The sequence below is a fragment of the Camellia sinensis genome, chromosome 12, assembly GCF_055761805.1.
Source record: "Camellia sinensis isolate YWXY chromosome 12, ASM5576180v1, whole genome shotgun sequence".
NCBI classification, from domain to species: Eukaryota; Viridiplantae; Streptophyta; class Magnoliopsida; order Ericales; family Theaceae; genus Camellia; species Camellia sinensis.
This window is the reverse complement of record NC_138972.1, coordinates 91,918,432-91,931,400: the sequence shown is the minus strand read 5'-3', so window position 1 is coordinate 91,931,400 and position 12,969 is coordinate 91,918,432. Positions and strand designations below refer to the sequence as shown.

General features: G+C 42.5%; 1 protein-coding gene across 1 annotated transcript; it reads right to left on the bottom strand.

The window, feature by feature from the left end:
• Positions 1–4,646: 4,646 nt before the first annotated feature.
• On the bottom strand, positions 4,647–6,147 carry LOC145804214 (uncharacterized). The gene is made up of 2 exons (XM_082897945.1): positions 5,483–6,147; positions 4,647–5,388 (listed from the first exon to the last, which is right to left on the bottom strand). The coding sequence occupies exons 1-2, from the start codon at positions 5,489–5,491 to the stop codon at positions 4,759–4,761; spliced, it is 639 nt and encodes a 212-aa protein (XP_082754071.1). The 5' UTR covers positions 5,492–6,147; the 3' UTR covers positions 4,647–4,758.
• Between the last annotated feature and the right edge of the window lie 6,822 nt (positions 6,148–12,969).

Here is a 12,969-nt window from a genome sequence, read left to right as displayed (position 1 = left end):
CTTGATCAGTCAAACATTGACTTTCTAATCCACCTACAAAATCCATGAAGTGACAAATAAAGAATGTTTAAGATACGGAATGTCAGTACAAAACTCCTCTAGAGGCACGATTCAGATTAGATTCACATCTAAACACTCACAGACTCATTGAAACAAAAGAGTGAATAAAATATTAATGAAAATTAATTTTGTCAAATAAAATTATCAATTACAAAAATCTAACAATATTGACCCTTGACCACCTAATAATTTTTGGATAATAAGAGTAATAACAAAATGGCCAGTGTCATTCCATTTATTGTATTCGATTTTAATCATTATTAATTAATTTTAAAATTTTTAAAATTTAAATCTACAAGTAATTTTTGGTACAATACCCAGATTTTTTCGTGAAATTTTTAATTAATTAATTAATTTTTAGCGGTGAAAAACTAACAGGGCGAAGTGGGTTTACATAAGAAGACAATGAATACAAAATTAATCATAAGATAAATTGTCACATTAAAGTCATAGTTATTAACATATGAACCCGGATTAAGGGTCACTATTGTACTAAAGGCACAGCAGTGACTATTGTGTTTTAATTTGAGGTGTAATATGGACTTATTTTTATGATTCGAACCGTTCATTTTATAGGGTTTGTTAAGTACTTCATGCTTACCAAAAATTATATTAATCGGATATCAATAACTATATGTTCGATTATCAAAAAAATAAACAATAAGTTTTTCTTTTGAGTTATGGCATAAAAAATATGCAATTTGATCATATAGCTATTGATATCCAATTAATATGATTTTTGGTAAACACGAAGCACTCAACAAATCCTATAAAATGACGGTTTGGATTATAAAAATAAGCTCATAATACACCTCAAATTGAGGCACAACAGTACTGTTGTGCTAAAAACACAGCAGTGACCCTTAATCCTATGAACCCGTGGGAAGCACAGGTTAAATAAATAATTAAAAATAATTTTAAAATTAAATAATAACATAAAAATTTATTTAAAAAGTATAGAAAAGTAATTTAGAATGAATTAAATTTTAACCAGTTTACTAAAATATATATACTGTAGTTGTTATATCAATAATTGCATATTTTAAATTCACAATAAAAAAAAGATGTCATAATTTAATTGTTAAAGATGAAAAAAATAGAATAAATTAAATATATGATAAAATAATAAAAAAATCATTTTATAAATATTTTAATTTTAGTTTATTCTATGTTAAAGTTTGTCATAAAACTTAAACACAACTGAGAGGGTGATTTATGATCCGGTGTTGGGCCGAGGTATCGACCGAGCAAGTTGAGAGCCCAGCAGTGCATTGGGCCGAGATGATCGACTGTTCACCCAGAGATAGGCTACCAGAACTTGGGCCGGGCAGAGTTTGGACTGAGTGTGTGCCGCCCCGGACCGTACGGAAGCTGCTCGGCCAGGAAGTGACCGGTCAGACCAGGATGCTCGGTCCGAGGATGGTCGAAACCAGATAGACCGAGAGACCGGCGCCCGGAAAGGCGCGGTCAGCCGAGGTAGTTGATTGACCGGCGAGAAGGCCAACCAAAGGAGGAGCCCGGGCTAGGCTTTGCCGAGATGCCTCCTAGCCCGGTCCTTCATGTGTTTGTCCGGCTAGGCGCATGGGTTTGAAGCATGACATGGCCGAGGTAGAACAGCTCGGCTGCCGAGCTCCAGCTGTGAAGTCAAGCAGTTGAGGTTAGGTGGTGAATGGCATGGTTTATGCTGACAGATGGGATAGCAGAGCCACGTGTCAGGAGATGACTGGGAGTGGATATGGGGTTCAGAAGGTATAAAAGCATGCCTGCGCCCCCCATACGCGACACACGAACACATCTGTAAGAAATCCTTACACTCAAACACTCTCTCCCTTCTCTCTATTCCCTCTAAGGTGTGTGCTAACTTGACCGTCGGAGGGTTTTTCCGGCCACACACCGCCGGGTAGCTCACCATTACTTGCTCGCAGGTGATCGGACATCGACGGAGCTCGGAAGAAAGGAATACGGGCACGCTGAAATATTTGCTCCCCGTACAATTGGCGCCATCTGACTGCTGGAAGCTTTTTGTGGGGGACATGTGGAAGCTTTTTGTTGATGGAGCGTCCAACCGCCATGGTGCCGGCCTAGGTATTGTTCTTATATCCCCGGACGGCCTAACTATTGAGCATTCCATCACACTCGGCTTCCCGGCGTCTAACAACGAGGCTGAGTACGAGGCGCTTCTCGCCGGGCTCAAGAGCGCCATTCAAATGAAGGCTGCCGAGCTCCTGGTATACAGTGATTCCCAGCTTGTGGTTAACCAAGTTTCGGGGATTTATGAAGCGAAGGACGATAGGATGGCGAAGTACCAAGCTCTGGTCAGGGACCATATCAAGCAGTTTGAGGCAATCAGAGTCCAACGGATTGGCCGGGAAGAAAACAGCCGAGCTGATGAACTCGCCGGCCTCGTTTCCATGGTAGATAGTACGTCTCCAAACCCCCTGTTAATTGACTTTCTCCCGCGGCCGAGCATTGAAGACGCCGGGCAGACGGATGTACTCTGCGCCGGGCTTGGTCCTTCTTGGATGGACCCCTTGATCTTGTTCCTCAGAGACCGGACTCTTCCAACAGACAAGAAAGAAGCACACAAAATCCGGGTGAAGTCAGAGAGGTTTTGGCTCTCTCCATCTGGCACGTTGTATAAGAAGTCCTTCACCGGTCCTTATCTCAAGTGCGTGCACCCGAGTAGTGTGGAGGCCTTCTTGTTTGAAATTCATGAAGGCATTTGTGGCAGCCACATCGGGGGCAGGTCCTTGGCCTACCGAGCTATTTCGCAGGGATACTGGTGGCCGTGCATGCAGGCCGACGCACAAAATATGTCCGCAAGTGCGAAAAATGCCAGAAATTCGCCCATCAGATCCACCAGCTTGCCAGGGAACTTCTCCCCCTCACCAGTCCTTGGCCTTTCGCCATGTGGGGGCTAGATATAGTGGGACCACTGCCAACAGCACCGGGCAACCGGAAATTCTTCATCGCGGCCATAGATTACTTCACAAAGTGGGTTGAAGCTGAGCCCTTGGCAACCATCAAAGAGAAAGACGTGAAGCGATTTGTCTGGCAGAACGTTGTCACGCGATTTGGCGTCCCCAAGATTTTGATCTCTGACAACGGCACCCAGTTTGACGGTCGCCTATTCAGAGGATTTTGTGAAGATCTGAAGATAGAATTCTACAACTCCACCCCGGCCTACCCGCAGTCCAATGGTCAAGCCGAAGCGTCGAACAAGACTATCCTGGATGGGTTGAAGAAACGGCTGGAAAAGGCCAAGGGAAAGTGGGCTGAGGAATTGCCCAGTGTACTTTGGGCATACCGAACAACCCCGCGACGTTCAACCGGGGAAACTCCATTTGCTTTGGCTTACGGCATGGAGGCGGTCATACCCTTGGAAGTTGAAATACCTACCCTCAGAACCGAGAGTTTTGAGCCCGAGCTAAATGCCGAGGCTATTGCCTTGGAGCTGGACCTAGCGGAAGAGCGCCGGGAGAAAGCCCTCATCCATGTGGCCGCCTACCAACAAGAGCTCTCCAAGAAGTATAACAAGACAGTGCACCCCAGACCGTTCAAAGTTGGAGATTGGGTTTTGAGGAAGATTATGGGCAACACCCTGGTGCCAGGAGAAGGCAAACTAGGGGCAAATTGGGAAGGACCCTACAAGATCACTGGTCTGGCTGGCAAGGGGGCTTACCACTTGGAGGATCTAGAGGGAAGAGCTATACCCCGGCCATGGAATGCGGCCAACTTGAAATTGTATTATTTTTAAGCTTTACTTTCCTCTTTTTGTAAAGAAATTTTTTGGCTTGCAAAGCAGAATGTAATTCTTTTTGTCAAAATTATAGAAGTAATTTTGCTTTAACACATGGATTATTGTTTTAATGTTTAGAACCGATATGGTGTACTCCGGTTGGAAGAGTTGGTGTTTTGTCCAACTTGGGATTCCCAACCGAGATGTTGTACTCCGGTTGGAAGAGTTGGTGTTTTGTCCAACTTAGGATTCCCAACCGAGATGGTGTACTCCGGTTGGAAGAGTTGGTGTTTTGTCCAACTTAGGATTCCCAACCGAGATGTTGTACTCCGGTTGGAAGAGTTGGTGCTTTGTCCCACTTAGGATTCCCAACCGAGATGGTGTACTCCGGTTGGAAGAGTTGGTGTTTTGTCCAACTTAGGATTCCCAACCGAGATGTTGTACTCCGGTTGGAAGAGTTGGTGTTTTGTCCAACTTAGGATTCCCAACCGAGATGGTGTACTCCGGTTGGAAGAGTTGGTGTTTTGTCCAACTTAGGATTCCCAACCGAGATGATGTACTCCGGTTGGAAGAGTTGGCGTTTTGTCCAACTTTGGATTCCCAACCGAGGAGATGTACTCCGGTTGGAAGAGTTGGTGTCTTGTCCAACTTTGGATTCCCAACCGAGATGATGTACTCCGGTTGGAAGTATTGATTTGTTCGACTTAGTTACAGCCAAAGTGGCTACTTCGGTTCATGAATTTGTCTTGTTCTGCTGAAGTGCTTAGACCGTGTTATGTATTCCGGTTCGATGAGTTATATTGAGATGTTTTGCTGAAGACAGAACTGATTACAACCGTGCATACACTTGCAAAAATTTGAATTTTCATTGATAAGAAATTCATTACAAACGGAGGGGACAGAGCCCGGTTACATCAAAAGAGTTGGAAGCAAAAATACAAAAACAAGGAAAAAGAAACCTAAACTAAGGGGGAAAGATTGGTGAACGCATCCTCGGCAGCATCAGCATCAAGGTCAATAGCTTGGCTTGCTTCTTGGGCGCCGGGCTCATCGTTGCCGGGCTGCTCAGGCACCTCGGCCTCTTCTTCCTCAGAATCTGTCTCCCCGTCCCCATCTTCAAGTCCCTCCTCGGCCTCAGCCTGTAAAGCGCTGAAAACATCGTTTGCATATGGCACAAGGTAGACCGGTAGAGAAGCTGGAGGAGGGTTGGCAAATACGTCGGTGTCAGAACTTTGGCCGAGGTGTTCGCAGGCGGACTTCCAACCGGCCTTAAAGTAGATGTCTTGGGTTGCAAAGACCTGCTTTTTGTAGCTCTCCTCGGCCTCGTTGAAGCCAGCGGTGTTCGCAGCCCGGCAAGCTTTCTTCTTCGACTTCTTCAGAGCGTCCACCTCGGCTTGGAGCTCATCTCGTTTTTTCTCGGCTGCATCCAGCTGGCCGAGCAGTCTGTTATTATCATTGTTGGCCATCTGGAGAGAAGCTTTAGCCCGGCCGAGCTCGGCTTGAAGGCTTTCAACCTGGCTGGCAGTGTCGTTGGCTTTCTGCCTAAGCCGGTGGATGCGCTCCAAAACCAAGTGTTGTTTTTGAATGGCCTGCACAAAGAAGCAAAGTTGATCAGAAAGGAGACCGAGCAGAAAAGAAACCGAACAAACACTTATGAAATTTTTCAAAGCAACATCCACTTACCCTGGCCATGGACTTCACCGACGATTTGACCAACCGGGTGTCTGGGACGTGGTCGCTGCCGACCACGTCGCTCGGTAGCAGCAGGGCCTTGGTCAGATCAAAGGCGAGCAAATGCTCTTTGTCAGCTTTGATAGAAGCCGTTGCCGGGATGTCCTGACCCCGGTGCTTCAAATGTGGGCGCTAGGCCGGCACGGGGGCGGGCGCGTCTGTTGGGTGCTCGGTGGTAAGCTCGGTGACTAGCTCGGCGGACGGGTCTGCCCGAGCTCTCTTCCCGGCGCGCCTTGCAGAGGGTTCTCGGCTGGATTGCCCGGCGGATGGAGTGGCAAGGGTGACCACAGCGCTACTGGATTGGCCGGCGGCTGGCGACCGGGTTACAACGCTCGGCAGCTCGGCGGAGGTGGCGGTGAGAAGATTCTTGATTCTGCTGCGCTTTGCCATCTCTTGCTCCTCGGTTAGGCGAATGAGTGGAACGTCTGGAAGGGTAGGATCTGAAGGTGGCGAAGGGGCTCTGAGGAAGTCAGTTACTCTGCTCCGGCGCGGAGCGGAATATCTGTAAGTCGGGGTGTAGCCGAGCAGTTCGTTGCAATCTCGGTGACGGTACCTAAGCACGGCCCGAATTGCCTCGACGTTTGGGAATTGATAGTTGGCTTGTAAGGCTTGGATTGCTGCAAAGGAGACAGGAAAACCGGTTAGATGCAGAGTAAAGAGTTAGACCAACCGAGCAAGGTGAGCGGCTTACATGAAGAACCGAAGTTTTTGTTTATAGACCAGCCCGGTACCTCGGCTGTTTCGTAGTTGCCGGACACCCAGAAAAAATCGTCGTCGTGCATGTCTTTATCCGGGGTGCCGGTTATGATTTTTTCCTTGCCCGGTCTTATTTTCAAGTAGTAAGCTAGGCCGTCACCGGTGTGGCCCATTGTGTATTGTCTCAATATCTCGGCTAGGCCTAAGTTGGTGCCTAGCCGTTGGTTCAATTCGTGAACGCCGTTGATTATTCTATAAGTGTTGGTGGACACCTGTGTGGGTGCCAGCCCGGTGCGGCGGAGGAACTCGGTTATGAGAGGGTTGAGCGGGAAACGAAGACCCCCTTCAATGATGGATAGCACGGTGAAGGGGCACTCCTCCCTACCCCAAGGTGTGGTCTCCTCTTCTGCGAGCTGCAGGTGGACATCGGCCGGGACGCCGTACTCCTCCCTGAACGTAGCCAGCGCAGCCGGAGTATCCACTAGGAAGCAGAATTTCCCCATTTTTGGCCGGCTTAGGGTATCCCGGCTGAGGGGTTTGGCTCTGTGTATTGGATGTTGCCCGGTCCTGAGAGCCTCAGGAATGACAGTGGTCCCCTTGGACTCTGCAGGAAAAGGATGACAAGTGTTAAGTGTCAGCGCGGTCGCGCGAAAGGTGCTGGTTTTTACCTCGGTCATTAAGGGTGCCAAACCACCTCGGTTGTCTATCTAAGGAGCCCGGTCGCCTAAGCGGACCAGATGTTAGCCCGGTTGAACGGTCAGGTCCTTTGTTATCTTGGTTTTCGCTGGGGTTGAAACAAACATGTTGTTTGCCCAGTTTGGTTGGTTTTTTGGATCAAAAGAAGGCCCAGAGCCCGGTTCACCCCAGTTCTTCAGCGTTCTTCAGGAAGACGAAGAAAACCAAGAACAGTGGGGGGTTTGGGACAGATTCTATGGCCTTTGCCCTAAATGCAACGATTTTGTGCCCTAACGTGTGTAAAATGAAAGAAAATAGCAACTAGGGGGATCGAAAACCTTACCTTTGGAGGATGGGGGCTGTTCTTCCAAGAATGAGAAATGGCAGTCGAGATAGAGGAGAGGGCTTGAGCTCTGGATCGTCAGATAGTAGAAAGGCAGTAGGAAGAAATGGCTTGAGGAGGGTGATGTATATGTAAGGGTGAAAGGCCGCCCAAATTCAAAAATCTGACAAGAACGGCGGGTTGGCTTCTCGATGACCAATGGGAGCTCGCCACGTGTCCCCATTTATGGCTACGTCAGGATTGAAGCGACGGGATGAAGAGACGAAGAGCCAGCCGAGCTACTTTCGACGAAAAGGCTGTAAGCCGAGGAACATGACCGGGGAAGGATAGCAGATTAGCTCGGTGAAGGCTTGGCGACTTGACGACCGGAGAAATGTTATCTCGGTCGAAGTGAGTAATCCCAGTCACGCTTTCGCGGACGGGATTAAGGGGCAATTGAGAGGGTGATTTATGATCCGGTGTTGGGCCGAGGTATCGACCGAGCAAGTTGAGAGCCCAGCAGTGCATTGGGCCGAGATGATCGACTGTTCACCCAGAGATGGGCTACCAGAACTTGGGCCGGGCAGAGTTTGGACTGAGTGTGTGCCGCCCCGGACCGTACGGAAGCTGCTCGGCCAGGAAGTGACCGGTCAGACCAGGATGCTCGGTCCGAGGATGGTCGAAACCAGACAGACCGAGAGACCGGCGCCCGGAAAGGCGCGGTCAGCCGAGGTAGTTGATTGACCGGTGAGAAGGCCAACCAAAGGAGGAGCCCGGGCTAGGCTTTGCCGAGATGCCGCCTAGCCCGGTCCTTCATGTGTTTGTCCGGCTAGGCGCATGGGTTTGAAGCATGACATGGCCGAGGTAGAACAGCTCGGCTGCCGAGCTCCAGCTGTGAAGTCAAGCAGTTGAGGTTAGGTGGTGAATGGCATGGTTTATGCTGACAGATGGGATAGCAGAGCCACGTGTCAGGAGATGACTGGGAGTGGATATGGGGTTCAGAAGGTATAAAAGCATGCCTACGCCCCCCCATACGCGACACACGAACACATCTGTAAGAAATCCTTACACTCAAACACTCTCTCCCTTCTCTCTATTCCCTCTAAGGTGTGTGCTAACTTGACCGTCGGAGGGTTTTTCCGGCCACACACCGCCGGGTAGCTCACCATTACTTGCTCGCAGGTGATCGGACATCGACGGAGCTCGGAAGAAAGGAATACGGGCACGCTGAAATATTTGCTCCCCGTACAACAACTTTTAGAAATAAAACAATATATATATATATATATATATATTAAAATCGATCAAAAGACTAACCAACTTGAACAAAATTAATTAACTAAAACTTTTAAATTTTATTTTATTTTAAAATTTAAATTATTTTCAACTGAATTATACACAATATTGCAATATTAAATGGGACCATATGTTTATTTTATATAACTAAAACAACTCATTTTTTCTTCTTTTCTAGATATGGGATTGTGTAACATAAAAATTAACAATCATTCGGATGGGAAGTTTATTTTGAATCAAACAATATCAGTTATTTAATCTTTAATTTATTTCGAATCAAATAAATTTAACTAATACATTTTGATAAAACTGCTACGATCGCAGTTAAACCAACGAATCAATGAAACCGAAAACGGTTCAACCTAATCGGTTAGGTCAAAAGGCCAACCAACTTATACAAAATTTATTTAATTAAAAATTTTAAATATTTTTTAAATTTTAAAATTTAAGTTGTCTTGAACTGGAGTATGCACAATACTACAATATTAAATAGAAGCATAAGGTTCATTTTTCATATAAGTGAAATAACTCATTTTTTCCTTATTTTTCCTATGTGGGATTACAAAATAAAAGTTAAAAATTATTTAGGCGGGAGGTTTCTTTATCAATTATTCGATCTTTAATCATGTCAATCTTTAATTTGTTTCGAATCAAATAAATCTAATCAATATATGTTGATAAAACCACTAATTGGCTAGGTTAAAAAAAAACAACTTTTACAAAAATTAATTAATTACAACTTTCAAATTTTATTTTAAAATTTAAACTGTCCTGAACTGAAATATGCATAATAAATTCACTTTATTATATAATTTATTATATAAGTGAAATAACTCACTTTTTTTTTCTTCTTCCAATGAGGGGTTATAAAATAAATCATGTCATAAACTAATTACAGTTTTTATTTTAAAATTTAAACTGTCTTTAACTGAATTATACACAACACTACAATATCAAATAAAAATATAAGATTTACTTTATATTAGTGAAATAACTTACTTTTTTCTTCTTCTCCTGATATGAGGTTATAAAATAAATCATAAATTAATTAGAGTTTTATTTTTATATAGTTAAATAGAAGCTAATCAATGGAAATATTTTTAATTGTTTAAAATTAAGAAAATCAATATGAAAAATCGCGATTAAACCGGCTAATCAGTTAAACTAAAAATGGTTTAGTCTAATCGGTTAGGTTAAATGACCAACCAACTTATACAACATTTAATTAATTAAAACTTTTAAATGTTATTTTAATTTTAAAACTTAAACTGCCTTGAATTGAAGCATGCATAAAACTACAATATTAAGGTTCACTTTATATAAGTGAAACAATTCACTTTTTCATTCTTTTTCTGATGTAGAATTATAAAATAAAAGTCAATGATAATCTCATTCGTTTGATCTTTAATCAGATCAATATTTAGTTTATTTCGAATCAAACAAATCTAATTAATATACTTTGATAAAATTTCTAAAATTGCTGTTAAACTAATGAATCAGTAAAATCAAAAATGATTCCGCCTAATCAATTAGGTCAAAAGACAAACCAACTTATACAAAAGTTAATTAATTTAAAACTTTTAAATTTTACTTTAAAATTCAAACTATATTGAATTAAAACATACAGAACACTACAATACTGGATGGGAGTATAAGATTCACTTTATATGAGTAAAACAACTCATTTTTTCCTTCTTCCCTCAACATGGGATTATCAAATAAATCATAGGCTAATTAAAATTTTATTTTTATATAGTTAAATGGAAGTTAGCAAATAGAGATTTTCTTAATTATTTAAAATTAAGAAAATCAAGAGAATTATTATGAGATATTAAAACTCTCACAAACCTCTTCACTAAAAACCTCATTTTAGTTATATAATATATAAATTTCATTTTTTCTCTCACAATCATCATATCAATGATAAAAAAATAAAAATAAAAAGTCAACTATCATCTCAAACTTAACTTTTTTAGCCAAGCTAAAATAACTAAAAAAACAACTAAAGTAACATATTTCCAAATGGGACGTTTGTCTATGGGTCCATTTGTTTTGGGAGATGGAGGAAGGAATGAGATGGAGATAGAGATGGAGATGGAGGTAGGACTTACTAATATTGTATTTGTTTTGGGAGATGGAGAGGGGATTCATAAGCCCTCCAGATTAGGATGGGCCTTGGATGTTGGGATTGAGATGGAGGCCAAAGACTTGGTATCAGAAAATTAGTCATCTGGCTTAGTATTTTTTTTTTCTTTCTTTTTGAACATTAATGTTTAATGTTTTTGTATTTTTTGTTAAGTAAAAATCATAATTTTATTTATTTTATCATTTTATATTTCTTTTATATAAAAATAATTTAACAATTCCCACACTAATAACTATCATCAAAATAAATACAATTTTACTTAATCCTCTCACTATCAATCCCCTTACTATTAATCCCATCACCACAAATCCCTCCATTTTACCTCTGAAAACAAACGGGTCTCGTGGGCTCCCGCCAAAAATTTAAAAACACCAGGCCGACCCGTGTCGGGCTTCATAGGCTCCCGCCAAAATTTGGGTCGAACCAGCCCATAGGCTAGAAAATTAGGCATAGGCTGAGGGGGTATTCGGGTCTTGGGCGGGCCGGTGGGCTTGGGCTCGAACTTAGGCAGGCCAACATTTTTTTTTTTTTTTAAATTTCTACCAAGATTTTATTTTTTTTCACTAAAAAAGACATTGGGCCTTAAGGGGGCCCTAAGCAGGCCCACGGGAAAGCCCGGGCTTCAAAATGATAGCCCAAGCCCTCGCCTAGGGTCTCGGGTTAGGCTTAGGCTCGGGCTCATCCTGGGCCGCGGGCGGGCTTTAAGCAGCTGTCACGATCCAAACCCGTCCCAGTAGATTTTCTGTCGTAACCGGCCAGTAATCTACAATTACCGAAGGTTTGATTAACAATAATAACAATAACACAACAAAATGGGGCTAGCGGAAGCCAAACAATAATATAATATATCGTCTAATGAGCTGTGAGAACTTAAATGAACAAAATAAACTTTCATATACTTGTATATGTACAATCACTTGAGTCCAAAACACACTTATGTACAAGATAAAACACAAGTCAGGGAATTAAATCCCATAGCCAAAATAGTAGTAATTAAAGTCATAAAACTTTCTTGACACTTAACCAATTTCAAAGAGGGAATCTATATCACCTAATAAACCTTGACATGTGTTGGTTCGGAACCTCGCAATGAGACACAATAGTTGGCTTGACAAAAATAAGGTTTGGGTCGACGCTACTAAGTTCATTTCGATGCTTGATCACCTACATACAAATATTAAACAGTGAGTTAGAACCCAGTGCATAACAACTGTGTAAAGGGATTGTGAATAATATCCTTACAATAATTGAAACAATCAATTCATCAATAGATCAATTTCTCAATCAATGTTTCATATCATATTAATCATTTCGTTTCATTTCGATTCATAATAGTCATGCGTAGTACATCCAATAGCAAAAAAATCGATAGGTCTCAAGGACCGAACAATCATTTGATGGCCATTAATACAATAACAATAGTTCAAAAAATTAGAACTGACAGAGATCTCTGTAACAAATACAATAACAATAGCAACAACAATATGCTATAGATGCCACGAGTACAGTTCAGAAAGTAGATGTCACGACCCAAACCCGCCCCTATGGGTTTAGCACCATAATCGGCCAGTAATTCGTTATTACCGAAGGCCTGCTTAACAGTAATAACAGTAATACAGAGTACAGGGGTTGACGGAAGCCAAAACAGTAATAAAAGATGTCCAATGAGCTGTGACAGTCTGTATGCAAAAAGACTTTTCATACATATTCACTTTTAGAACCAAAACAGTATGTACATACATCATATACAGGCATTCAGGTTAGGGACCAAATCCCTACCATAACAGTACAGTACAAGTCTCATACAGTTTATACAAAACAGAAATAGAAACAGAAAGGGAGAATCTAAAACACCCCAAAAAGCCCTAGCTTGAAGGACTTGGAACCTCTCAATGAGGCACAGTGGCTGGTTTGAAAAAAAGAGAGTATAACCCAACGCTCCTAGCTCCGATCCGGTGCCTGGACACCTACATACATATATAAACAGTGAGCTAAAGCCCAGTGAATAACATATGTGTAAAGAGGTTAGGAATGAATGTCCTTTCAGTATTTAAAACAGTCATTTGAACAGTATATCAGTTATTCGATCATAGCAGTCATAAGTGGTACATCCAATAGCAAACAGTACAGTAGGTCTTAACAGACCGAACAGCTAGTTGATGGCCATCATTTCAGTAAACAGCAGTGGTTCCAAACATGGGAACCGATAGAGATCTCTGTGACAGTATCAGTACAGTACAGTAACAGTAAATTGCTATGGATGCCACGAATACAGTTTACAAATAGGACAAGCATTCATTCAGT